This window comes from Colletotrichum phormii, assembly GCF_030913505.1.
Source record: "Colletotrichum phormii strain CBS 102054 chromosome Unknown BDP81scaffold_22, whole genome shotgun sequence".
Lineage (NCBI taxonomy): Eukaryota > Fungi > Ascomycota > Sordariomycetes > Glomerellales > Glomerellaceae > Colletotrichum > Colletotrichum phormii.
In genome coordinates this window covers 567,864-593,792 of record NW_026851464.1, presented here as the reverse complement: position 1 = coordinate 593,792, position 25,929 = coordinate 567,864, and the positions used below count along the sequence as shown (strand labels likewise).

The window sequence follows — 25,929 nt, the reverse complement described above, 5'->3', positions numbered from 1 at the left end:
TTGGCAGTGATCCGATGAACAGGCTCACGAACTCGTGTTCAGACGGTGCCAGTGGGAGAGTTGCGAATTGAGATGAGCTTGTCCAGTTGCTTGGGAAATAGATCATGGGCTCATGAGGCATTCACGGCGGTGTAAGTTGAAACACCTCGGGTATATTGGCTGCTTTTACCCCGACTTACACGAACCGTGGTAGGTTGGAACTTTCCTATTTCGGCAATCGCTCGTGTAGTCCAATCTACAGACACTTGACTTGTCATAAACTTTCCGTAAAGTCCGACTCGACATTAGCTTTTGTCGAGTTGTGCCTAACACAGGTTCCTGGTCAACTCTGGAGTTGTCGCTTGCTAGACGCTCTTGGCGATGGAGTTTTGGGTGAATATCACCCTTTACAAATGGGGTTGATAAGTTGGGTCTAATTAAGGTTATAAGGTGCGGTTGAATGGCACGATGGGAAAGAACCGAGGAGTTGTCCACTAGTTTGATACTATAATTGATTAAAGAAAAGGAAAGACTACAGGTGACTTTTGTTGACTTTGATTGCGCCACGGTTGATCATGGCCTCTTATAGGACCCCAGTCTATGCAGATCAATGGGGATAATGGGGATTTCGGGAAACTTGTCCCCGCTTCTGGCTTTACAATCTCTTCGTACGGAGTAAAGATAAGAGTCGTTGTATAGTGGATTTCGGAATCGCGTGGGATGAAAGGCATGGCGCTTGAAAGTATCGTGAATCATGTTGCTGGTGTTGAGGGCTCGAAAGGGAAGCGGCCGCCCTATTGCGGCCCTGGGTGACGGAGAGTCGGACTTACGAGGCCAAGCATTCTGTTATTGGAATCATGATTCTGAGAGTCTTGGAATCTGGGTAGTTCATCATGCCTTGATGAGAGGAGGAAAGTTGATGCCAAAGAGGAGAAGGGGTGAAGAGATACTATAGCTAATGACTTATATAAGATGCTTGATGATGCCCCTTCCTGGATGAACAGCCATCTCATAGACAATCAATCATCCTCACTTATCCAGTCAATCTTTCTCTCACCAGATCTTCACTCAAATCATCCAAAATCCAACTCTCCTCACAGTCAAGATGAAGTTCAACGTCATCAGCCTCATTTCCGTTGCAGCCTGGTAACCAACATCTCCCTCCGATGATCTTTTCATACATCACAACCATCAATGATGAAAACTAACGACGTAAAACCCAGGGTGCCGCTCGCAGAAAGCCAGTTCTCGTGCCACTGCCAAATGGCCAACAACGGAAACGCCGTCATTGCGGCAATCAGACTCTGTGATGCCGTCGGCGGGACAATTTGCTACAACTCGGCCGGGAACTACAATGTTGTAAGTGATCATCTGTTGCAATCTTCCACATCCACACAACACACATCAAGCAAATCCCGCCTTCTTCCGGCTCTCGCGCTGGCCAATGATGGACAATGCTAACCACGTATGGCAACGGATAGTGCAAGACGGGAATCCAGTGGACCGAGCAGCAGTGCCGAGACACGTTCCAGGGCATCAACCAGCCGGATGAGAGGTTCAGGGCTGTTTGCACTCCTTACAACGGCGGTGGGTGCCCGGCTTGATCTCGTCGTGTCGTGTAGCTATTCTCATATGAATAAGAGGACCGGGGGAAGTTTGGTTCTCCAGAGGGCTTTCTTCGTGGATTGAGTGTGGTCAAGATAGGTTGAGAAGAAGACAATTCGAAGCAATGCTCGAGATGCCCTACTCATAGTATGGGAAGACCGAATAAGTGACGGTCTATAAGATATCTCCAGAGGTCCTGATGAATGGCCCACACAGCTCATCTGAATTCTGCTGCTTGGCAGGTAACATGATGAATGCTAGAGAGAGGAGTGACACCTCAGTGATTTGACTTATTAGAGTATCTTGTACATGATCCCAAGAACCTGTGGAGCCAGTTTTTTTTCATTTTGTCGATGTGCCCACGCTGGCATGGTCCCGAAATCTGTGGAAATTCCGACACCTCGCGTCTTCGCACCACGTTACATCCTTGAACTCAATATCTTCGACTAGATTGTGAGACGCGGGGTCCAAAGCCTGGTACCATTGCGAATCGTAAGGCTCCAACGCCCTGGCATTAGACGAGCGTAGCTCTATCTTGCGCCTGTGGGATAAGATGATGCAGCCATCGTGTTTGGTACAGCGCGAGAACTCGGTATGTATGTATGTATGCTGTGCTGTCTCCTGACCAACGACACTCTCTATGATAATCTGCAATAAGTACTCGTAGTCACCTCTCTATCTTGACCTAATGGGAGAACTTACGAGGGCACTCGTTTGCAAACGGGTTCCAGCTGAACGGGCCAGCAACACACTCATTCTGGATTCTACCCCTCTTATTCTCGTCGACTACGCAGATGCAACGAAACGGCTTGAAGCATGCCATGGCATCGATTTGACGAGGACCTTCCTCTGGTAACCATAGGCAGGGTGCCTGCCTCCGCTGCGCCTCTAGGACTTGCCGAAGATCGCTGGCAAGTAACAAGGACCCCGGTTGTTCTCTTAGCTTGAATGCGGAAATCTTTACGTGGGCCCTCTTGTCGAGACCAATGACACTGGCCCAGGACGCGTAGTTATTTTCATGCTCGAATGTTGCCTTGACTTCATTGGGTGTCCCTATTACGGCTGGACTGTTCGAACTTCCTAGATGGTCTGGATGGTTGCATGTGATGCTCGTGTCCGCATTGGTTGTCGAAGAAATATGCACAAACTCGTCCCAGCCAAATGTCCTATGCTCGCAGAGTCTGATGTGTCCCTCTCGACCTATGCAGATTCTTTGTTGGGCTCCTCGAGTCGTTGCTTTGCTGAAAAGAGGGAAGAGGGAAGATGGATGGTCTCGACGGCAACTTGAGCAGTATAATGGTGAGATTCCCGCTCTATACTTCTGACTAGAACGCTTGCTATTATCTTTGCAAGGTCTGCAGAATGGTCCCGATGTGTTATTTGCGCGCAATATCTCTCTTCTCGTTGGGTTACGAGATGTAGCTGCACTCGAGTGGCGGGTGTTGACATCACCGAGTCGCCAAGATGAAATTTTCGGGTTATCCGGGACTCCCGTATGGTCACAAACGGCCTCTTCTTCACCCACACTATTTTCTGGGTCTTGGGAATCCCCGTCATCGACAGTGACGCTACTTACAAGATGATCGGGGGTAGATTCGCCGTAGTCTTCAACTATCGAAGACTCGCTCCCTTGATAACTATCGTCACGTGAGTTTTCTTCGGTCTCCTCGAGAATAACGGGGGTGTACGTGGATTGAAAGAGGCGTTGCAAATGGCCCAGAAAAAAACCTAGGGGGCAGGGTAGCCTAGGAGGCGCGTCGTCTGTCATCTTGGAGATTACATGCAGTGTTGAAGCAGTAGATGTCTGCGTTAGTAGGCGGTTACTTCGAGACAAGCAGAATCCACTTATATATATACACGGACCAGAAAGGTTGCCCAAAAGGTCTTTATACGCATGGAACCAGAGTCGCTGCGTAGATTTAACTTTCCCAACTCTGTGGGGCCTGACACCACATGTAAGGAGGAAGATCCAAGTCGATGTGATATAGTTAAGTACATCAAGCTTTAGACTTCCACTGTTGTCCTTGGCAGTATGTGTTTATAGTCATGTATTTGTTTGGTTTATAGTCATGTCTTCACGATAGAATATGTCCGTAGGGTCCTGAATTACCATCTTCTTCAAAAATCAAAATAATTTGCTTAGATGTACAAAACATCTATAATAGGAAGTAAGCTCTAAGAGGTAAGAGAAGATATTCCAAAAAACCCTTCGAATAATTTCCAAGGGCTTATTGAAAAGAGGAAGTTACCCAGACGTTGAAGCATCAAGCTTTCTTTCATATTGAAAGTGAAGTGAAGCTAGAGTCATAGCAAAGGTAAGGAAGGACTCATACGAATAACAGATCAGGCTGTTATCGTTAGAAAAGAGCTAGAGACCTTCAATACCAAGTCCCTTAGATTAGGAAAGTAATATCGATAACTCGTCCGCCGGAAGGTACACATCGGGAAGCAAGAGCTGGGTGATATTGTCTCCTTCCCAAGCCAGCCAAACTTCACCAGGCTCACGGCCACCCAATTCCGGACTTAACTTATCCTTTTCATCACCCTCGTGCCTTCCCAGAACATACACCGCATAAGAAGGACCAAGAATTCAAACGGAGCCCGCGCTGCCACCTCCTTCGATTTCAGAGGCCCATTTCGACTTTGCTTCATCAAGCAGCTTTAAAAGGAATCCCAACTTTACAAACGAAAAAAACTCCCTCTCGAAGCCGACTGCATACCACACAATGGAACAGAATCAAGCAGCCGAGACCACACCTACTAGACCTCGTCGCATCCGCCTGCACCACCCGTACGTCTCCTCACAAAAAGAGAAAGAAAAAAAAAACATCTCAGACCCAATAGACAAAAAAGAACAAATACTAACTTTTAACCAAAAATCTCAACAGAGGCCGCTTCCGAAACGTCACCATAGGCCTCATGATCGCCACCATGACCGTCTTCGGCATCCTCGTCATGGTCGCCCTCGCTCACACGCCCAAGGTGAACAATAACGAAGTCTTCAACAACACTTCGACCAAAGGCGGCGACTACACCACCACAGCCGTCATCACCGTCACCGCTGTCACCGATCAGGTGCCTACCGTGATGGTCCCCGACCGAGAGGAGAGTCTGGTCCTTCCCAAGGTCCCCGAGATGAACGGCATGCCCGTCGTTACCCGTGGCCCCATCTCGAGTGATGCTGCGTCTGTCTAGAATTTCTCTCAGCGACACCTGGATGGTCATTTAGTTGACCGACGCCGCTTCCGAAACCTCGTACATATTTGAGGGGGGCAGGAATTGGCTGAGAAGAAGAAGAAGAAGAAGAAGAAGAAGAAAAAGAAGAAGCTAGGGTGGGCTCGTAAAGTCGTTTGTTGCCCTGGGTGTCCCAGCACGGTGGAGGAATTGTACTGGTGCGGAGAGGAGAAAGGGTTTCCATGAGATCACGGGAGGACAGGAACAACGGAGAATGCGAGGCATTCTGGTTTTGTCTTTGCTTTCACGGTGGCGGGGGTTGTAACAAAGAGGCAACTTGGGCTGGACAGGAAAGCCATGGGGTAGCAGCTCCTGGCGATGCTACACGCTTCGTTTGAGTTGATCCAACGGCAAGGGGGGCCAGATCATTGGGAGATGTCACTAGGTTCACAGTGCCAGCAGATACCAGAATCATCAACGGCTTCCCCTCTCCCAAATAAATGATTGCAACAAAAACTTTTGACTTTCTTCTCTGTCTCACTTCCAGCTGTATCTTATGTTTCCTCAAACTTCGAGTCTCATTGAGGATTCAACCACATCTGAAAGCGATATCTCCGCGCTGCATCTCCAGATAGCAAGAAAGATATCCTCTCCCACCTCAGTTTCTTTCCCGCAGGCCTCCTAGTCTGGCCCATGGAAAGACTTCATGCTCGCTTCGACGTCGTTCATTAAAACTCAAACCTTAGCCCTCAGCCTCATAGGCATGGGACTTGTGCTTGGGCTGGAACGTAAAGTTGGGGTGGGCGGGACCGAGGAACATCTCGCTGTTGGATGAGTTAGCAAAACAATCTTCTCGGAAAGACATACAGCGATAATGCCAAAGTGCAAAGGAAATCAATCGTCACGTACCTAATCTTGATCCAGTCCTTGTAGTTCTTACTAGCAAGCAGCGTCTCCAGGTCGTCGCGGCCGCGGTACGCCGGCGGGCGATCATTCAGATCGGGCGGCAGGTGCTCCAGCAGGCCGAGGGGCACGTAGCGGTGCGAGAAGCTGAGCCACTCGAGCAGGAACCGGCGCGTGAAGCCGATGCCCAGCTCGTCGGTGCCCCAGGCCTCCATACCGTAGCGGCAGAACTTCTCCACGTACGTGAGGCGCTCCGTCGCCGACTTGTCGAGGTACTGGCCCTTTTCAATCTCCTCAAAGAGCCAGGGCTTGACGAGGGCGCCGCGGCCAATCATGAGGGTGTCGACTTTGGCCTTTTCAATGTGCTCGTAGTACTCTACGTGGGAGTAGCAGTCGCCGTTGCCGAGGAAGAACATGCGGCCGTCCTTTGCGTTGGGGAGGGTGGACTCGTCGGCCTCGCGGACCGTGTCGGTGATGTCGTCCTTTTGCTCGTTGTAGGCCTTGATCATGGCGGCGCACTCGGCAATGTAGCCCCAGTCGGCCTTCTTGGTGTACCGCTGCTCCCTGCTACGGCCGTGGAGGGTGATGGCCGCGCAGCCGGGGGCGCCGAGCCGGTCGCGGTTCTCGCGGGAGCCGAAGGCGAGCTTGCCGAGGATGGTCGTTGCCGTCGGGCGGTTCTGCCTGACGCCGGTGCGGAGCTTGACCGTGATGGGGATCTCGCCGGACACGGTGTTCATGCCGCGGACCATGCGCTCGAGCTTGCCATGAGCCTCGAGCAGCGCGGAGCCGCCGCCGGACTTGAAGACCATGTCGATGGGGCAGCCGCAATTGAGGTCGATGAGGCGCAGGTGGGGCACGTAGCGGTTGAGGAGGTCGGCCGACTTGACGCAGTGCCAGGCCTGGCTACCAGAGATCTGGGCACCGAACTTGAGATCGCGCGCGTTGCCGTAGCCCTGGACGATGTTGCTGTCCGGGTTGACACGGGGCGGGCTGATCTCGGTCTCGTGGGCCTTCATCAGCGCCCAGTCATTCTTGACTCCTTGGACCAAGGGCATGCCGAGGGCCATCTCGGAGTAGGTGAGCTGAGCGCCGAGCTCGACGGCGAGACGACGGAAGGGCAGGTTGCCCTGGGTGGTCAGAGGCGCAAGGGCCGGCGTCTCCTTGCCAAAGTACAGCTTGCGCTTCTCGGACGGCTTCAACGGCGGGTCGACGAACTGCGCGCGCAGGTCCTCCTGGGTGCTAATCACTTGGTCCTTGCGGCGCTGGTGGAAAGCATCGCCCAGCTTCGCCTCCTTGTTCATCCAGGAGATGTACTTATCGGTCTCCGTGAAGTCGATGCGCTTGCGGCTGAGGTCGATCTTGAGCTGGTTCTCGGTGTTGTTGTAGACACCGGAACGGAGATCTTCGCGACCAGTCTCAGGCGCCTCGCCGCTCGTCTTCTTGGCCTCCTTGGGCTCCTCGACGAGGACAAGCTCCTTGCGGCCGTCCTCGTGGTCAATCTCCTTCATGTGGCTCTTGACGAAGCGGCACTTCCAGCCGGAAGAGCAGACCCCGAACTGCTCGAAAACGGGACACTTGCCCTCAAAGGTCTCGAGGTCCTCGCGGCGGCCCTCCTTGAGATACTTGCGCAGATCGTGAAGCATGTTGCATCTCTCTCCAAACTTGCACTCGCGCGGGGAGAACTCGGGGGCGTAGGCGCGGGTGTTGCAGAGGCGGAGGGCGTCGTCAAAGTGACCGAAGCTGCGCTCCTTGTTCTGGCCCTTTTCCCGCTTCTTCTTGTCGCGCTTGTCACGGCCGTCACGGCTATCACGAGCATCGCGGCTATCGCGAGCGTCGCCCTGGTCACGACCTTCGGCAGCATCATCGTCGACGACCTCGTCTTGCTCCTTCACTTGACCCTCCTTGTGAATGAGAAACCTAAACTCACACGTCAATCTCTCATGAGTCTGTTGCACGTCCCGAGGCAAACTCACTCAGCCTTGATGGGGGCCTGGCCCTTCCTTACGTCTCTGGCATCTTGCTTCGGCTGTGCAGACTCCCCGTCGGCCGGCTTTTCGACAGCAGGTGCCTCGCTCATCGAGACATCAGCCTTCTCGCCGTTGCCAGCGGCAGGGACAGGCTCCACGCGCTTGGTAGCCTCATCGACTGCAACACGTTCCTCGGCAGCCTGAGCCTCAGCGGGCTTCGCAACCTCCTCAGTCTGCTGCGCGGAATCGTCCACCTTAAGACGCTTCGCTGCGCGTTGCTCAGACTCGTCGATCTGGGGTGCCTGGTTCTCCATTTTTTGCCTCCAGTTTCCTTTTGGTTGAGTGCTAAATGGATGGAGAAGGCGTCGCAATTGGGACTTTCCGCAAGAGAAAGTCAGATAAAAGGATGAGCCAAGGATGTGGTTGGGAAGGAGACGATGTGGGTCGGTTCAAAGTGAAGAAAGTCCCGAGTGAGGTTGTGAGAGGAGGGTAGAGACAGAGGACGAAAAAGGGCAGTAGAGGTAAATTTTTACCTACTTTCCGCTGTCCACTTGAGCTGGAGAAGTCGCACCCAGCCGCAGGAAGAGGCAGGTAGGTCAATTCAATAGGTAAGAGCCGTACTAAGCTAGTTCAATACGCCGTGCAAAGCAATTGATAATGGATTCGAATGTTCGTCTGTCCCGCAGCTTGTCTTTCTCGAGGTTACGGCTTGAAGGGAAAAAGTTGATGTCACAGGCTGAGCTCAAGCAAGGCGTAAGTAAGTGGGGCCGCTTCATGGAGGGGCACATCCCGCGCGCGATGCAAGCGCGGTGCACTCACTCCGTTACACTACACTCAGGGTGCCTTGCATTCAGCGTCATCTCGCCTCACGCTGCTTAAGGTAGCTGAGGTCTCCTGTTCACACATAACATACATGTGAAATGTCCTTACAACACTGGCAAATGAATGTCACGGCGAAATCTCACCAGGTAATTGGAGGGGCCAAGCGTGCAAAATCGAATCCTAGTTCCACACCTTAACTACCTTAATGTATAAAGATGACAAACCCCGCTAGTCGATGCCTTCATCGATGAACATTCGTAAATGTACTGGATGTACGCAGTATCTCTAGCTCGCGGTGCAACCGTTCAAGACAGGCTGGCCAATCGAGAGTTCTCCTCAACCATCGTCCACCAGTTCCCAAGGGCCGCAACCGATGCATGCCCTCTCGCCCTATCGTATCAAGGAAATCCGCAAGATTCCCAGCTGCGTCCTGCTCTTGCCCGAGCCGTGTGTAGAGATCGAATAACGAACGGCACCTGCTAGAGTTTGACCCTGCCAAGTATCCCAACCTGGCCATCACTCGACTCGGCTATTACGCCTTTCGCAGGCATCGTCCGTGTACGACCGGACTCGAGTAGGTGCTCATGTCCTTCGGGGAGTTCCACCTGCCGAGGGTATTCGTGATGCCGCCGGAGCCGCATGTTTCGCCTATTGTGTTCTGACCTGAAATGTTCTGCCCGGTTGCCCGACTGATTGTAACTCATAATAATCCATCAATGAATGGAGATTCTCTGCTGTCCCTCGTCTCCCCAGCGTGCCTCCTCATCAAACGCTTCGCGGCTCGACATGTGCAGGCTGTACTGAAGTTAGTGACTGCGCTGTCTTTGCGTTTAGAAAATCACGGCGTCTACTCACCGGGCTGTTGAGCATGCTCTGCCTCTTGTTCCTGCCCTTCTTGATGTGGCTCTTCAGCGCACTCGAGTCTAGCGGCTTAAGCAGCTCGAAGCTGCAAAGCAATTCATTCGAAACGGACATGACCGCACCCCAGTTGTCGAACTCGCCGCAGTACTATGGCCACATGTTAGCAGAGCTCGTCCAAAAATATCCGTAGAGACTTACGTTGGGGGCACTGAAGACTGTTACAAGGACTCTATCGTTGAAGAATTCGTAGCCGTCCTCAACCACCATGTGCGCTCGACAAATCAAGTCAAAGTCGTGGGTTGCAAGGAAATCCAATATCACTCTCTTGCCGAAACAGTAGCTCACGCCTCTCTCGTTGGCTTCCCAGTCTTGCTCCATGTCGGCTGGATCAGACCACAGCAGATCGTTCAGCAGGCCGTAGTCGGGAACATCGGTGGGTCGAGCAATGTTGCGAATGTCGTCCATGTGGCTGAGAGCAGGGGAGAGGCCTCCGTGCACGCAGAAAATCTTGCCAGCGACAATGGCAGCAATCGGGAGCGTGTTGAAGCAGTCAATGAATGTCTTCCAGATCTTGACATTGCAGCGACGCTTGCACTCGTCGTAGAAACCGTACACTCTCGTAACATTTGCGCACTCGTGGTTTCCTCTCAGCAAGAAGAAGTTCTCGGGGAACTTGAGCTTGTAGCAGAGCAGCAGTAGAATTGTCTCGAGAGATTGCTTGCCGCGGTCGACGTAGTCGCCCAGGCAGAGGTAATTGGACGAGGGCGGGAAGCCACACATCTCGAACATGCGGAGGATGTCCGTGTATTGGCCGTGGACGTCACCGACAATCTTGACCGGGGCATCAAGCTCCAGAAGGGCGGGTTGGGAGAGGAACACTTCGCGAGCTCGTTGGCAGATTGCGACAATTTCGGCATTCTTCAAGCATACGCTCTTTGTGACCTTGCCAGCGTAGCCCGCATCCAGAAGACGCTTGATGAAGTCGTCGAGGTCGATGTCCTTGATCTCGCTCATGGCGACGCCTCCCTCGTGTCTGTCTCCCGAGTTTGTCGACGAGGTTTTGGCGACCGGGGTGGCAGCGCCGTCTGCGTTCTTGGTGGCCAGGATAGACTTGCCCGGCTGCTGCATATGGGTATTGAGACTGCCTCCGGCACAAGGGGGTTGGTCGGATACATGGTCGACCTCTCCTGATGCTTGCGCTGCGCTCACGTCATGAATGCCGCTCTTGATGGTGCTGGACTGGGTCGGGGATGGCGGCGGCTGAGAGTCATCGAGCGGGGGTTCAATGTCAGTAGAGGGGGACGTCGGCGACGTGGCGGAGTCACTGCGGCTTCGGGGGACACCGGACTTTACGCTTTTTCCCGACTTGACCGAAGCAGCGTCGGATTTTTCCTCGGTAGGAGACGTAATGACTGAGTTTCTCGGGCTGTCCGTCTTGCTCGAGCCGGGAATCTTGGACCTCAGGGCCTTGAAGGAGCGGGAGGAGTCCTTGGTGTCGGATCTGCCAAAGGAAGGGTAGGACTTGAGGGGTTCAGCGGTGCCGTCGCCACCAGGGCCTTTGGTGGAAGCGTGGCCACCCTCCTTGGATGGCTGGTTTCCCATGATGTAGCTCGTATGCCGATGCAGAAGGAACGACGATTGTTGTAGGTGTCGTATGTCGGGTTGTGCGCGTGGGCTGGCCTCGTCTTCGTCTGATGTGTGGCTGGCCTAGACGTCTCGCCGCAACAGCCCGGATCTGGCAGGGGCTCGAGATGGGAAAATGTAATGTTGTGTCGCAGTAGGGGGTCCTAGGGAGGATGGAATAGACGATCGAGGATGGACAGGAAGCGGATGCGGGAGGGAGAGCGGCGTCCACTTGAGATGTCCGTTTTGGGCGCGTTAAGGCGATTGCCTTTGATCGATCGCTGGAGATGGGGAGGAGGAGGAGGGTCGTAAGTAAGCGAGGAAACGGGCGAGTGACGTATACGTGGCTCGCGGGCGGCGGTTGTGTCGGGTCAAAGAAGCGACGGGATAGAAGACTCGAACGAAGTCGGCAGGCGCGGATGGAATGGAGCTATGGAGGCATTTGTCGTCGACGACTGCGTGTGAGGAGATTTTGGTCAGCCTTGTTCGGATCGTGTGGGCTGGAGTCTGGAGATAAGGCGAAGAATCCGAGGTGTTGTTGGTGAGTATGTACGGGAGGAGAAGGTACAAGGAGGGACGGATGCAGGACGGGCGGGATTGTTCTAGGCGACAGGCATGGGGACAGAGCGGGCGGGTATTAGGTTTGGGCTCCGTACCTCGATGGATAGAGAGACTAAGAGGCACCTTCTGTGGAAAGGCTACGGGATACCTGAGGTGTGCTAAGGAAGGCGCAGATTCAATGGAATGCGGGGGGGGGGGGATTTATGACGGATGGAGCCAGCAAGTTACCAAGTGGTGGTGGAAGCAGTAATAGTAGTTAGTACCTTGGTAGTGGTGGTAGGTTGTCTGGTAGAGTAAGGGAATTGGCAAGGTACGGATAGAAGAGGCGGAAGAACAGCAATTGGCAGCGGAAAAGACGGCGAGGGGGTCCTTTGTGCTGGGCGTGCAGCGTGCGTGTGTTGTTGTTGCTCAGGTAAGACAGGTGGAGAGATAAATTGGGGAACCTTGGAAGGATAGAGAGCAACTGTGACTGAGGTGGGCTAAGGTTGTTCGAGGCGCACGCAATGCACAAAGTTATCGGGACAGCAGCCGGTGTGGTGGTTGTGTACGGAGTATGGACAATATTGTGAACAAAGCATGGGAGGATCAAGTTATTGTGTTTGTGTGTGGCGGGAAGGGGGGGTTTGAGTGGTGAGCAGAGGTGAAGTGAGGTGAGGTGGGTGGTGGTGAGAAAGTTAGTACTGCCATCAGATGCTACCAAACGAGAGGACAAGTCCAGTCTCCGATTCAACCCAATTCCCAGAATTCCCAGTATTCCAGCTGTGTGCCCGGTTGCTCCAAAGCACCAGTGGCACACCCAAGAGTCCCAAGATCAAGGTCCCAAGTTCTTGGTTGGCGGCCGGGTGCTGTGGTGCTATGGTGCGCCTGCCAAGGATCCAAAGATGGAGTTGGATCACTTTCTTCCCTGCTAGGTGTTTTCCCTGTTCTACGGCGCCTGAAACCCGTGGGTTAGTTCGACTGGGCTGGGCTGGGCTGACCTGACCTGACCTCACCACCTGGGGGGCTGTCTACGAAGTAAGGTAAGGTAAGGTGGTACTCTCTCTTCTGCAGCTTGTCTGTGACACTCTGTGCTGCACCGCTCGTAAATCTATTTACCTTGCTCTGCCCTGTCACGCCTGCTCAGCTTCCATCACATTGCCTTGCTTTGCAATGGAATTAATCTAGAGTGACAAGGGAGGTGAGAATGTGTGGGACATATCGGGCTAAGGCGTGCGCCTGTTCAATGTTGGGTGCTTATCTCTGATAACCTTGATTGACCCTCACGAGAGAAGCCGGATCTTGATTGCCTCTGCGCATAGACTATCCGTAAGGTATTGAGTTGACAATCCAAATGGCCCAGCCAGATAAATAATTATGCTGGGATGAAGTAAGGTAGCCACAAAGTGTAAAAGCGCTTGGGTGATTGATCCCTTTTTTGGAGCTCCAACCCCTGTGTCGATGTTGCAGAGACAAAGGTTGAGACGAAGACAAGCGTCCCGGCAAGACACTCATACTGCAAAGCAAGAATATCCATACACATCCAGAACATACATCACGTTGGCAGTCAGTAAGCATACGTTGACACAGGAGGGATATTCCCAAGACTGAAGCCAAGTTTCATCCTGTCCTCCACACATTGAAGAGAGGAATCGCACCATATTCCCCAATTACACACATTGACTTTGTGGACGATGTGGTCTGCATGTCGGCACCTAAGCCTACCTTGTAGTAGCCCCTCATTGCTCCTGTTGCTGCTTGTTGTTCCCCATTTCAACCTTGGTAGCCAGTCACACCAGATGCCTTAAGGCTCAGCGCAAGACAAGCCGAGTGGTCAGGCCTCAGGATTGAATCACTTTCATCCATAGGTAATCCATTCCAACAAGTCTCCAACTGCTGTAGCTCGTCCTGCTTGAAAAGGACCAGGCCCGGTGCCAATCAGAGCGCCGACTAGGTGGGAGAAGTTCTCCGCCAGCAGATAGCCCGGGGGCCTGGACCTCCTCCGCCGCACCACCACCACCACCACCACGATGGCACCAACCGCTTGTATCGAGTGAGGAGATGTTCCCTCTAGAGTCTTGCCACCCATTCCCCTCCTCCCCTCCTCCCCTCCTCCCCCTCCTCCCCTCCTCCACCGTCCCGCTCCCGCTCGGTCAGATTTGGACCGCCTCTCCCCAGTGACGACAGTTGGTGCCGAGTAGTTCTTGTCCAACGTGTCTTAGCGGGCTCTTTCTTCTACGCGTTACCGCCGTGTAGAAAACCACTCGGCCTCTTGCGCTGATTCTATACCAGACCAGATTGTGAAGCGCCCCGACGCGTGGTCAACTGCTGTTATTGCATTATAGAATCTGCAGCAACTTCTAGGTACTCCCCAGCTATTCGTATGCGCGTTCGAGTTTGGGTGTGGTAGCCGGGCGGAGAGGGGAGGAGGCAGAACAAGCCGAGATGAGACGAGAGGAGAGGGGAGGGGAGGGGAGGAGGCCAAAGAGGGAAAGTGTGTGTGTGTGTGTGTGTGTGTGAAGGTGGGTGGAAAGCACGGGAGGATGTTGAGAAGTGACCATCGTGCGATCAATAGCCTTTCGGATCACCTTGTAGAGACTTGTGTGGTTATTCACTCAGTCCAGCTTTCTTCAATGCCTTTTCTTTCCTCTGAACGTATCAAGTGCTTTCAGTAATGGGCTCTGTGGTTGACGATCAGCAGAGGTTTCGTTGATAGTTGGAAATCCATCCACACACACTTGTGCATGTCAATTTGATAGTAAGTCTCTCATCACCACTTGGAACCGCTCTCGAATCCACGAATGCGGTTCCAACTGTCTCAAAACCTTCAAACTTCCGGCTTCGGTGCAGCGGTGTAAGAGAGACACTGATTGACAAAACCCCACACAGCCACCTGCCGAAAAGAAGCAGGACGAGTGAATCGAGAAAAGGTTGGATGAATTGAGGATCCCAATGCTGACATTCCATTCCAGAAAAAAGTGTCACACATTCCTTCGGTGCGTTGTCCCCGCGTCCACACGAGCACGTGCTGCACCTGGCTGCCGTGCAACGGTGGTTGAGGGCCTCAAAAATGGCGGGGGAAGCGGTTTTTGGCTCCCACGTTGCCGGCGAATCCAACAAACAGGAATCTGGAATAGGTAGCTGCGACGTGCGACGGTAGGCCGCGTTGTGTGTGGTCCGCGATAGGTTATGCGGCTGCAGGTTTGCGTGGTAGGTCTCCCAGTGCCACGAATGTGATGCGTGAAATCGTGAGTATCGTTCCCAGGGTACGCATGTAGCCAAACAGGCTTCCCAAAATGCCAGGTGAATTGTTCCCCCTCCAAAGACTCAGAGGCAGACAAGTCTTCACCGAGCCCAGGTAGGCTTACCCGCGCGCAAGACTCGATAAGTCGGTAGGGCTCGTCCAAGTCGGTACTCCGAGGTGTGAACACGCCACAAAGTCGGCCGCGCGAGAGCGAGTTCATGCAGATGGCGAGATGTCTTGTAATGCCGCCGCCGTACACCGCGCGTCAGGCCGGTATCGCCGCCTTCGGGAGGGAGGGGCATTGTGTCTGGCCCCGCCGGACATGGACCCCGAGCCATCAACCAGCTCTTTCGTCTTTCTGGCTGTCTTATGTATTAGAGAGGACTCGGAAGCCGGCCAAAGAAGGTTGCGTGGCTGCGGTCCTATATCTGGGGGCCGCTATTGCAGGCCCTCCCCTGCCGGGCATGTCCCCGCCTGGGATTCAGGGTCTCTCGAAATTTCGCTCTCGCCGCTGAAACGGATCTCGACTCGAGTTGAACTTTTTCGAAAACGTCGTTCGAGGCTCTTGCAGTCGCGGCGTGAGGTGAGTGGGGGACGGAGAAATTCGAGGCTTGATCGCGCAGCTGTTCCCGGGATGTACTCCGCACAGCATCTCCGTGGGCATTTACACTAGGTATTCGCTCCTAAAGGATAGCGTTGCAGCCAAGGCCTGAGATACGGATATCTATCGTCCAAGTTCTGCCAAATGAGGAAGCAAACAAAACACCAAAGAAACACAGCAGCAGAAGACAACAACTTACACGAGGTGGGGCGGGAATGGGCCTGGTGGCATACCTTTTTGCCAAGAGAAGCAGCAGCAGCAAGTTAGCAACGATGGCAAGATTCAGATAATGCGACGAACCAACGCAAAGCTGCAGGCTGCAGCGGCCTGAGTTCGTCTCTCCACAAACCCCATGAGCCAAAATCCGAGCTCTAGCCTCTAGTCAGCACAGGCTCCACCGCGAGATGCAAACGCAGAGCTTGGGGTTGGCCGAGCCACGACGGTGTTCGCGGCCGAGTCGTACGTATTTTGCGGGAGCTGCCACGACGGGTAAAGAGACTGCAACATTGGTGGGGGTCGTAGTGAATTTGAGTTCATGTCAAAGAAGAGCCATCAACGGCCCCTCTTTCGGATGTAGGGCCAGATGTCACCGTCGCGCAGCATGCATCAGAGGTTGATAAGCTGGTCTATCCGTTGTGGGTTCATGTTTCTTTGAATTCTCGCCGAGGTAGGCGAGGACGGCACGGGAGCTAATCTACGGTTTCAGGCCCTGTTCCTGGAGTTTGCGCTGGACAATGGTGGCGGTGATGGCTTCGTCACGGTGTCGAGAGGTGATGCCCAGCCAATGACGATGAATTCAAGGTCGCTTGTTAGGTTCTTCGAGAAAGCTCGGCAACCTTAAAAATTCGAAAGAGCCACAGGCTTCAGGGCCCTCGGGAGGGCCCCGTATTGAAACCGAGCCTCGCGATGCGTGATTCGGCGCCGACGACCGGAAAGTGGTTGTTGGACCCGGGCGTTGGTGTCCCCGTTTGGTTGGCAGTTGGGCGGTGTTGGACGAATTGTGGGAGGGAAAAAGAAAAGAGACGGGAGGAGTTTCTAAAATTAGCTGGTAGAGAGAGAGAGAGAGAGACACACACACACACAGAAAAAAAGAGGGTTCCATCTGGTGCTAGTGGGAATTGGGAAAAAGACGGGTTGGGGGGGACACTGGGGAGCGGGGCCAACTTCTAAGTGGGCGATCTGGCGAAGCCCGAAAAGATGACCAGCCACCATCATTAATACCACCTCACTCAGCCCAGCCAGCCAGCCAGCCTAGTTAGTTCGATAGCCGGTTGTTACCAAACACGTCCCGTGGGGCTGAGCTGACTATCACTTCACCATGAATACAGCAAAACGCCGATGTCGATGGCTGTACGAATAGATGCGCAGTTGATACGGTAAAAAAGAAGAGAATTCGGAACGTGGGCAATGGAAAATCCGGTACCAAGTGCTGCAGTGCAGGTGTCACAAAAATCACACTAGTCTTCTTTTGCGCTGCCGTAATTCTCTCTTCCGCAGTCTCGAAGGACGAGAACTTGGGAGGAGCAAAAAAAAAAAAAAAAAAAAAAAAAAAAAAAAAAAAAAAAAAAAACCAGAGCTGAGCCTCCGCAGGATGACGAACCCCTGGACCACTTTAATTGCGTGGACGGATGGAACCCAACTAGCAGCTTGGACGTGTCAGACTGCGAGACTGCCTGCCGATCAAGGCAAATCGTTGATGTAGATGCGACTCTGATGAGCATCTTGAACCTATTGGACTGTTTTTGTTTCTTGCTCTGGTCGCCGCTAGTGTACTTGTCCCTTGAGCAACACACGAGCGATCGGCTGTCCCAAGGATGGTGATTGACGTGTGAATCTTGTTATCCGCAGTGATATCAGACAAGGACCACTTCATTCCCATGCTTCTCCATGGGAATCTGGAAAGAAACTGGAGGTTGGCTGGCCGGGGGTTCATGTTTCTCCAAACTTTGTGAGAGGCTCTGTACACAGCTGTATACAGTGATCACAGTGTGCGATGATGATGGTGGTGGTGCTTGGTGCGCCGTTCCATCTCATCTTTTCCGAACTTCCACGAGTCCGACCGGCCACGAAGCCAAGGACGAATGAGAGATTCGAGGCAATGGACGCGTACGACGAGATGAGAGCACCAAGTGGAAACGTTCCTACTTCCGAGGACTTTCGCCGTTCGGGAATAACAATCAGTTACCTCACACATCGGCTTTACCACCACCCATCCTCACTTGAGGTAGTTTATCTTCTTTCGGTCTAGGTAGGTACCTTTACAATAGCATATTCTAAGCTCAGCTCCATGGTGTCTTGGCCCGGCTCTACGTTCAATCAATCTGCGGCGGCTTTGCTGTACGGTGAGATTGGACTTGTTACTTCCTAGTCGTCCCAAGCCTCGTCGATATACAGGCCGGCATCACATCCCGTAATTCTAATGATGGCGATGGGGCATGCAGATGCTCCAAAACATCTCAAGTCTGCATATCTCTCTCTTTGAGGAATCATTGATGATTTGAAGGTGAGTCTGTTGAAGCAGTATGTTAGCTGAAGCAGCAGGATCTGAAGGGAACAGAATCCCGGGCTCGACAGCTACGGCAAAGGTGAAGGTGAGCAAAGTTTGACGCCAGTGTCAGAAAGTACCCGTGCGCAGGCAGCATAGCCAGAAAGGTACCCGTCTGTGGCGTCACCGCGGCATCTGTCCTACGGATGGACATCCCTGTCAGGCTGTCAGCATCTACCCTTATTCCTAATTCCAGGCCTTCCCCATCTTGTCCCCCGGCTTCAATGTCTGTGTCTCTCTGTCCGTGAAAATAGAGTAGTAGAGCCTCTGTAGCGGATACATAGCAGTGTTTGGAAGGTGCTGCATCGGTCATTTTCATCGTCAAAGGCCAAGACGGCAAGATGAATGCGTGAATGCCTTGCGGACATTGTGCGGACATGGATGATGATTCGAGAGTCGCGTACGATACAGTGTTTTCGCACGGCATGTGGGAGGAGGAGGACGAGGACGAGAAAAAGAACACCACCAACACACGTCAGGACGAGAGGCTCGGAGACAGAGTGGAGGACAGAGGAGCCACAGCACAGCATAGCACCGCTCCCGCACCTCGTTTGCTTGACGGTTCGGCTCCCGCCTGCTATTTGGCAGCCTGGGGTCTGGCTGTCCTGTCGACGGGACGCCGTTGCTCGGTCGAGGGATTCTCAAGGGTCATGGGTGTTCCTAGCAGGGCCGGGGGCTGAGTCGTTGGCCCGCTACTGTGCAGCCCGTCAGCAACGCAATCTTTGCCTTAGCACCTTACGGAGTCCCTATTACTAGGTATCCGTAGGTGTGTGAAGGTGAAGGTGAAGAGTGAATCCCTAGTACTCCGTAGATGCCTTACCTAATCATCCCCCGGTAGCCGTCCCATCTCCACCAGAAAAAGCCGTTCACTGTTCGCGACTTCGCGGTACTGCGCCACGTCCGCGTCCCTGTCCATGTTCCGCTTCCCACGGTGCCCACTGCCCACTGCGGCCTGCCCACCCCCCAGTGCCCCCCAAGCAAAGTGCAAGTGCCCCAACCTGCTCGCCCTGCGCCTTCCTTGCCGTACTGTGCCTTACGCAAAAATACGTAACGGCACTTCCAAGCCTGCACCTACGGTCCTGCTCCCTCCTTCCTACTGTTTTATAAACATCAACGCTCGTCCGTCTGTGTCAGCCTCTTACTTCTTACACTCATCACACTCACATCCGTTTGCCCCTCTCTCTCTCTCTCTCTCTCTCTCTCTCGCATACACACTACTCTCAAAAAGGGCTTCTCTTCTTCCCTTTTTCTCCTCACTTCCTCTTTACACACTTTCCGCCCACCAACGATCGTTTCTTTCCTAGTTACATTCGTTGACGACAAGCCGACCCACTTACCGAAATCGGCCTATCTACAAACACTATAACTCTAAACTTATACACCAGCCTTTAACCAACAACCACACAACAGCAAAGATGGGTGTCGGCCGTGTTATCTGTGTGGCTCTGCCATTCATCCTCAGCGTTGGTTCCATGATCTTCCTGTTGGTCGCTGCTCTCGGCGGTGTTTCCAACAAGGACCTTTACATGTTCCGCGTCAACCTCACCGATCTCGAGATCAACCCTGCTTCGTTATCAAGTATAGTCTCAAGAGACGTTAAGGCAGTCAACTTTGGCAAATACCACGACCGTGCTCTTCTCACCGGCGATGGTGACAACGCCATCACCAAGGCTGCCACCGACTCCACAACCCAGACCAGCAACATCACCGCCGCCGACCTTGGCCTCGACAACCTCTACGACATTGCTCTCTGGGGTTACTGCACTACCGACACCAACGGCGACAAGACCTGCACCAAGGCCAAGTTCGACTGGGCTTCCTCCTACCTGAACACCTCTACCCTCGAGACCATTGGAACTGCTGCCGGCCGCAAGATCGAGCTTCCCGATGAGGTCAACACCGCTCTCTCCACCTTCAAGACCGCCACCAAGTGGACTCAGGTTGCCTACATCATCGCCTTCATCGCCCTTGGTCTCGAGATCGTCTTCGGCATCTTCGCCAACTGCACTCGCGTCATGTCCTGCATCACCTTCCTCGTCGCCTCCCTCGCTTCCGTCGCCGTCTGCGCTTCCGCCGCTCTCTCCACTGCCATGTCTGTCATCGTCGTTGGCGCTGTTGAGGGCACTGCCAAGTACTACGGTGTCTCTGCTGGCTTCAACAACAGCTTCCTCGCTCTCATCTGGATCTCTGCCGCTCTCGCCCTCGGCGCCGGCTTCTTCTGGATGTTCACCGTCTGCTGCTGCGCTCCCAGCCACACCCGCAAGGACCGCAAGCTCAACAGCGACGGCGAGAAGCTTCTTCCCCAGTCCAGCAGCTACCAGCCCATCCACGAGGAGAACGGCTTCTACAAGCAGCAGCAGGCTACTCAGTACGGTGCTCCCCGCTACGCCAGCGGTGCCCGTGGTGAGACTGCCTACGAGCCTTACTCCCACCGCTCTTAAGTTCAGCACTTGAAGGCGCGGGGTGGTAATTTTTAATTGTACGAGGAAGCCGTTCGATTTGACAGCACTTTTGATTTCAGCATTGTTGGCGTTGGGTAACGGCTCACTATCATGAGAACGACGAATACGCACGGAGGTGGATATGAATGTTTAGTAGCTATGCGGACGAAGATGATCGTCAGGGGGATGACGACAGTTGATTCCTTTAGTGGACTGCTCGGGATTGGAGATACCCCCATCCAGGCTTTATTGTCTATAGAATTCCAATGCTCATAGAGCAATTACGAAAATCATACCAGAATTTTACAAACTTTTCTGTGTCTGGCCAAGTGAAGTGTGTAGGTTTCATGTGAGAGAGTGTGTCCTACAATTGAATCGTGACTTGCATCTCAGATGGTGGGCAAATCCCAAACAACGTGCATCTTGGAGTCTATTGACACTGTCAGAGGATTACCTCGAATTTCTCACAGAAAAAAAAAAAAACCACACCAGAGAGAAAAAACTCCACCAAATCGCAGAGGGGTGGACGATGACTCGATCCACCACATTACATCCTGAACCACCATCAAGTGCTGACCGGAGGAAGGACCTTAATGCAACCAGCTCAGCTCAGCCGCAAAAGACTAGCATCTTGCTCTTGGGACCTTAGGCAACCACCATCCAAAAGAAACGCACCGCTCCAAGACCTCGCTTTTCTAAACGCTAGGACAACCCCTCTAGTGAGACTTTTTTTTTTTCTTAGCAAGTGAAGATACGCAAGAGTCAGATATTACCCGACTTGGGCAGGCCTGTCTGAACGGCTGCCCGCTCTTCCTTCATGAACCGTCACCATGCAGTTAGTAATCCATGCTCTGTCTCTCACCCCCTAGACTCCTAAAATAGTATTCACATATTGTTTCTCTAATAAAGAAAGAAGGGGATTGAAATATGTACTTCAAGCTAAAGAACAGAAACAGCAATTCGTAGCCGGACCCCTGCAGAGGGATCACTACTTCACCCCCGTCACCGGCCTCAGCTTCTTCAACGCCAGGGATGGCGAGACGTACCTGCTCGCCGGCGAGGACACGGAGCTGAAGGTGTACGACGGCGAGGGCCGGCTGCGCTGCCAGCTGGGGATCTTTCACGCCCAGCCCATCCACGGCATCCACGTCGCCGCTGCCGCGGGGCAAGGCCGGCGGCATGTGCTGCTCTGGGGAAACCAGGCCGTGGCCGTCGTCTCTGCTGGCATCATTGAAGAGCTCATCCTCGGAGGTGAAGACGGAACGGTGGAGGCACCGGTAGAAGTTGTCGAGGCCAAGGCGCCGGATTGGATCTACGACGGCGTCATCTGCCCCGAGGACGCGGACCGCGGCGTGCTGATCACGGCGCATAACGAGGTCCTCGAGTTCTCCATCGGGACCGATGGCAAAACGATTGCATTCGGCCGCATCGTGTCGCCGTCCCGGCCGATCCTGTACTCGGCCAACCTGACGTGGATCTCAAAGACCTCCGTGCTCGTCGCCGGCGGCACAGTCTTTGGCGAGATTATTGTCTGGAAGTGCCACTTCTCCGGCGACGGCGGCACAGCAGCCGCTGAAGACACAGACGACGCGAGCGCGGGCAAGCCGTGGTGCGAGGTCCTCTTCGTCTTCACGGGCCACGAAGGCTCCATTTTTGGCGTGGACATTTCGCACGAGATCGACCTCGGCGAGGGACGCACGGCGAGGCTGCTCGCTAGCTGTAGCGATGATAGGACGATTCGCATCTGGGACATCACCGAGAGACCGGGCTCGCCGCGTCTGCAGTACGACGCCTTTGGAGAGGCCAGGGAGACGGGCTTCGGAGGTGCTGCTGCTGCTGCTGCTGCTGCGACTTCGACGGCTGCTGCCACAGACCTCACTACAACACAGGTCGCATCAAGTGCGCCCCTGGCTATGGTCATGGGCCATATCTCACGCATCTGGCACGTCAGGTTCCCGTTTGGAGGGCTCGATGAGCTGGCGCGAGGCCGTCCCGCGACAGTGTACTCCTTTGGCGAGGACTCTACGCTGCAGGCCTGGTCTCTGAAGGTCGACGTCGAGGAGTGGCGGCGGAGAGCAAAGTCGGCGGCGGTCGAGGGCGAGGCGCCCGTCGCTGGGAGCATCACGTACAAGGAGACGTATGCCCGCCACGACGGGAAACATATCTGGGCTACCGCCGTCATGGAGAAGGCCGACGGGCAGATTCTGGTCGCCACGGGCGGCGCGGATAGCAAGATTAACCTCTTCTCGGACCGCGCGGCTGGCGGCGGCAGCAGCAGCACCGCGTCCAAGCTGCAGGAACTGCCGAGCGAACTGCAGACTTTGGTGATGCGGGACGTGGTCAGCAAGCTGCCCCCGCGGAATCCCGACTTCGCGATTCCCCTAGAGACGAAAGAGGCCTTCCAGCGTTTTGCGTTCGTTCACGAGGACACTATTGTCGCGACGAGCACCACCGGCCGTCTTCTCGTCGGCTCCTTTAGACCGGAACTCACGTGGACACAGATCGGGACCGACGGAGAGACGTTGCGCGCCCTGAATGCCTGCACGAGCTTGAAGAGCCCGGCACCGGACCTGGCACTGATAGGCACGGCCAACAAGAAGATCCTACTCTACCGCGACTCGACCGTCCAGCAGATCGGCACAGTGCCCGGTAAAGTGGCAGACATATTCCCCCTGAACAACCCCTCGGCAGAGGGATCGGAGAAGAAGAAGAAGAAGAAGAAGCTCGAGTTCCTCGTCACCATGCTGGGCAGCGGAGACGCCATGCAGATCCTGACGCTGGACCTAGACGCTTCAGCCGTCACCTCCATGGTGCCCGTCCCCGAGCTCGACAGCAGATTCGTCGTCACGGCCGCCTGCCAGATCAACGACCTCCTCGTCCTCGGCTCGCGCCACGGCTACGTGTCCGTCTTCCGCCGCGCCCAGGGAGACCAGCAGCAGCTCATCCCGTTCCCGGCACCGGACCGCCGCTCCGGCGACGCAATCACCTCCATCAACGTCTTCCCCACTTCCTCTGCCTCTGCTGCGGCGGCGGCATCTCACATCATCACGACGAGCCGCGACGGAAACTACCGAGTCTACGAGACCTCTGCCTCCGCGATCCACCTGCGCCACGAGACGGCGCCCGCAGCGGTGCCGAACCTCGAGGACGCATGGCTTTCTGACGGCGGCAGTGGCGGTGGTGACCTGATCCTCTGCGGCTTCCGCAGCAAGAACTTCATCGTGTGGAACGAGACGCGGCACGAGGAGATTCTCCGCGTCGACTGCGGCGGCGCGCACCGCGCCTTTGCCTACACCCGGCGAGGCCACGACAACAGCAGCGGCAGCAGCAGCAACAACAACAACAACAACAACAACAACAACAACAACCTCTCTCAACACGGCATGCGCTTCGTCTTCAACAAGGCGGCTACCTTGGGCGTATACACCCAGCACAACCCCTCCGTCGCCGCAACCCATCACCGCACCCTCAAGCGCGGGTCCCACGGCCGCGAGGTCCGCGCCATTGCGTACTCTGGGCGTCGCTACATCGCCACCGGCTCCGAGGACACTTCGATTCGCATCTGGAAGTACACCGCCGCCGCTGCCTCCGGGTCTTCCACGCCTGAAAGGTGGGAGCTGCGCTGCGTCAAGGTCGTCAAGGTCCACACGGCAGGTCTACAGTCCCTCAAATGGCTCGGCGAGGATCTCCTCTTCAGCTGCAGCGGCAACGAAGAGTTCATGGTCTGGCGGGCGTGCGATCTCGGCGAGAGGGGGCTAGGCTTGATGCGCGAGGCCGTGTTTGCGGATAAGAGCGAGGACGGGGACCTCCGTATCACGAGCTTCGACGTCGTGGCGCTGGACATGGGGGAGAACGGCAGCGTCGCCGTCACCATGGCCTTTTCCAACTCGTTTGTCAAGACGTATAGGTATACACCCGGCCAAGGGTTCGAGTTACTCTTCAAGGGGCAGTATACCGGCGCCTGCCTGACGCAAGCGCGGCACCTCCGGGTCCAGGAGGGTGTGTTTGACGTCATTACGGCCGCGACGGACGGGTGTCTTGCTGTTTGGCGATCTGAGGGGTCAGAGTACGTTCTGCGGTATACGGAGCGGATCCACCAGAGTAGTATCAAGGCCCTTGACGTGCATTCCACATCTGACGACGAGGTTGTGGTCCTTACTGGCGGCGACGACAATGCGCTGGGCATCGTTACACTCAGCAGCTCTGACAACAATGAGGGCAGTCTCGAGCCCCTGACGAGAGCCGGGGTCAGGAAAGCGCACGCGGCGGCTATTAACGGGCTCACTGTCCTCGGAGGGTCTATGGAAGCAGGAGGAAGGGTGGACTTTGTGACGGTCAGTAATGACCAGCGGGTCAAGATGTGGCGGCTCGGGTGGCGCGAGGGGGTGGAGGAGGTTACGTTGCTGGCGGACGAGTATAGCGGCGTCGCGGATGCCGGCGATGTTGAGATTATTGGGGATGGCAAGGTTGCTGTCGGCGGTGTTGGGCTCGAGGTTTGGGATTGGAGGTCGTGAGGGAAATAAAAAGGGGCTCGGGTGATGGGATGATTGGCGGGAAAGCATCATTACATGGTTAGATAAAATAGAGATGAAGTAGATGATGGTTTACTGATACAATGAAGCTATTCTGAAACCTTGCTTCGCCGCAGGTACTTGTGTATTGATTCGTGATTCTATTATCATGAACTCGCAGTAGCAAGGACGACAACAGGGGCAGCAGCCATCGTGTAGGTTCTGTCTCCCTCACACGGCATCTAGGGTCCGGCCCAGTTCTTACGACGACAACGGTTTCTTTTGCCTTCCGTCACTGAGGATCCAAGCTCCTCGCACACTCAACGTTCATATTGGTTTATCTCGACCAAGGGGAGACTGCGTAGATAAGTCTGAGATGTAGGTTTGACGAGCTTTCGTACCTTGGAAGGCAAGCCGCCGATTAAGCTTGGGGTGGGACACGCTGAAAGAGGTGCCATGAAGCTTTTTGGGAGCAGGGCAACCGCTCGAGCATTTCAATTCTATATCTATAAAGCATCGTCTCTTTCTACTTCCCTCCAGATCTTAATATTCGCACAGGTATGTTCATGGAAGCCTGATAACGAGCGCCGTCATTTAGTGCCGTTTAATCCTGCCGGTACCAGTCGTACCTGGCATGCCCACTCTTTGGCGAGCTATAGCAGATGGACTTTGAGTAGTCGAAGAAGTCCATCAAGAATTCTAAGACGTGTTCTTATCTTTGTCGCTGGGGAGGTGGTGGTATTCATTTTCAACGTGATGGTCTCCACGAAATCTGGAATCACGCCCCGGGGCTTGGTTTGAATCAAAACGTTTTTCATAAATTGTGTTCTCCGCCGCCTCAATTAGTTTTCATTTTGAATTAACACTTCTAATGCCACAAAATCCCGCATTTCTAATTTCTTCACGATGTCACAATATCGTAGCAACGGTGATAAAAGGAGTCGAAACTGGGGAAGCGACACGAGAGAACGTCGAGGATAGAGAGAGACTATTTAGATGGCAACTAGATATCAGAAGCACAAAAGCTTGCATAAGACTGGCAAAACCGCAAAGGAAAGGCCTTGCGAATCTCGAGATAATCATACTGATGGCAAAAGAACCGATGATATAAGACGC

At 54.2% G+C, this 25,929-nt stretch overlaps 7 protein-coding genes across 7 annotated transcripts; 4 read left to right on the top strand and 3 right to left on the bottom strand.

The window, feature by feature from the left end:
- Positions 1 to 1,084: 1,084 nt before the first annotated feature.
- On the top strand, positions 1,085 to 1,583 carry BDP81DRAFT_398177 (uncharacterized protein; the record flags this gene model as incomplete). The annotated part of the gene is made up of 3 exons (XM_060588417.1): positions 1,085 to 1,125; positions 1,203 to 1,338; positions 1,461 to 1,583. The coding sequence occupies 3 exons, from the start codon at positions 1,085 to 1,087 to the stop codon at positions 1,581 to 1,583; spliced, it is 300 nt and encodes a 99-aa protein (XP_060440974.1).
- A 2,727-nt stretch (positions 1,584 to 4,310) lies between these two features.
- Positions 4,311 to 4,779, top strand: BDP81DRAFT_398176 (uncharacterized protein; the record flags this gene model as incomplete). Its single annotated transcript, XM_060588416.1, has 2 exons — positions 4,311 to 4,375; positions 4,473 to 4,779. 2 exons carry the CDS (start codon positions 4,311 to 4,313, stop codon positions 4,777 to 4,779), a joined length of 372 nt encoding a protein of 123 aa, XP_060440973.1.
- A 276-nt stretch (positions 4,780 to 5,055) lies between these two features.
- On the bottom strand, positions 5,056 to 8,342 carry BDP81DRAFT_436881 (dihydrouridine synthase). Its single transcript, XM_060591176.1, has 3 exons — positions 7,635 to 8,342; positions 5,668 to 7,578; positions 5,056 to 5,582 (listed from the first exon to the last, which is right to left on the bottom strand). The coding sequence occupies exons 1-3, from the start codon at positions 7,940 to 7,942 to the stop codon at positions 5,501 to 5,503; spliced, it is 2,301 nt and encodes a 766-aa protein (XP_060440972.1). The 5' UTR covers positions 7,943 to 8,342; the 3' UTR covers positions 5,056 to 5,500.
- A 749-nt stretch (positions 8,343 to 9,091) lies between these two features.
- BDP81DRAFT_103954 (calcineurin-like phosphoesterase) lies at positions 9,092 to 11,165 on the bottom strand. Its single transcript, XM_060581397.1, has 2 exons — positions 9,510 to 11,165; positions 9,092 to 9,458 (listed from the first exon to the last, which is right to left on the bottom strand). The coding sequence occupies exons 1-2, from the start codon at positions 10,911 to 10,913 to the stop codon at positions 9,216 to 9,218; spliced, it is 1,647 nt and encodes a 548-aa protein (XP_060440971.1). The 5' UTR covers positions 10,914 to 11,165; the 3' UTR covers positions 9,092 to 9,215.
- Positions 11,166 to 13,844: 2,679 nt separating this feature from the next.
- BDP81DRAFT_103884 (uncharacterized protein) lies at positions 13,845 to 15,065 on the bottom strand. The gene is made up of 2 exons (XM_060581396.1): positions 14,459 to 15,065; positions 13,845 to 14,150 (listed from the first exon to the last, which is right to left on the bottom strand). The coding sequence occupies exons 1-2, from the start codon at positions 14,933 to 14,935 to the stop codon at positions 14,130 to 14,132; spliced, it is 498 nt and encodes a 165-aa protein (XP_060440970.1). The 5' UTR covers positions 14,936 to 15,065; the 3' UTR covers positions 13,845 to 14,129.
- Positions 15,066 to 19,043: 3,978 nt separating this feature from the next.
- Positions 19,044 to 20,612, top strand: BDP81DRAFT_436871 (SUR7 protein). Its single transcript, XM_060591175.1, has one exon. The coding sequence runs from the start codon at positions 19,277 to 19,279 to the stop codon at positions 20,300 to 20,302; it is 1,026 nt and encodes a 341-aa protein (XP_060440969.1). The 5' UTR covers positions 19,044 to 19,276; the 3' UTR covers positions 20,303 to 20,612.
- Positions 20,613 to 20,907: 295 nt separating this feature from the next.
- BDP81DRAFT_382228 (WD40-repeat-containing domain protein) lies at positions 20,908 to 24,934 on the top strand. Its single transcript, XM_060586904.1, has 2 exons — positions 20,908 to 21,137; positions 21,259 to 24,934. The coding sequence occupies exons 1-2, from the start codon at positions 21,120 to 21,122 to the stop codon at positions 24,814 to 24,816; spliced, it is 3,576 nt and encodes a 1,191-aa protein (XP_060440968.1). The 5' UTR covers positions 20,908 to 21,119; the 3' UTR covers positions 24,817 to 24,934.
- The last annotated feature ends 995 nt before the right edge of the window (positions 24,935 to 25,929 follow it).

Coding starts and splice junctions, on each gene's coding strand:
- BDP81DRAFT_436881 (XM_060591176.1), bottom strand. CDS start 7,942: ATGGAGAACCAGGCACCCCAGATCGACGAGTCTGAGCAACGCGCAGCG. Junction 7,579..7,634: donor CAGGCCCCCATCAAGGCTGA/GTGAGTTTGCCT, acceptor GTGTGAGTTTAG/GTTTCTCATTCACAAGGAGG. Junction 5,583..5,667: donor AAGGACTGGATCAAGATTAG/GTACGTGACGAT, acceptor CTCATCCAACAG/CGAGATGTTCCTCGGTCCCG.
- BDP81DRAFT_103954 (XM_060581397.1), bottom strand. CDS start 10,913: ATGGGAAACCAGCCATCCAAGGAGGGTGGCCACGCTTCCACCAAAGGC. Junction 9,459..9,509: donor CAGTCTTCAGTGCCCCCAAC/GTAAGTCTCTAC, acceptor ATGTGGCCATAG/TACTGCGGCGAGTTCGACAA.
- BDP81DRAFT_103884 (XM_060581396.1), bottom strand. CDS start 14,935: ATGAACTCGCTCTCGCGCGGCCGACTTTGTGGCGTGTTCACACCTCGG. Junction 14,151..14,458: donor GGACAACGCACCGAAGGAAT/GTGTGACACTTT, acceptor TCAACCACAGAG/CCCATTACTGAAAGCACTTG.
- BDP81DRAFT_436871 (XM_060591175.1), top strand. CDS start 19,277: ATGGGTGTCGGCCGTGTTATCTGTGTGGCTCTGCCATTCATCCTCAGC.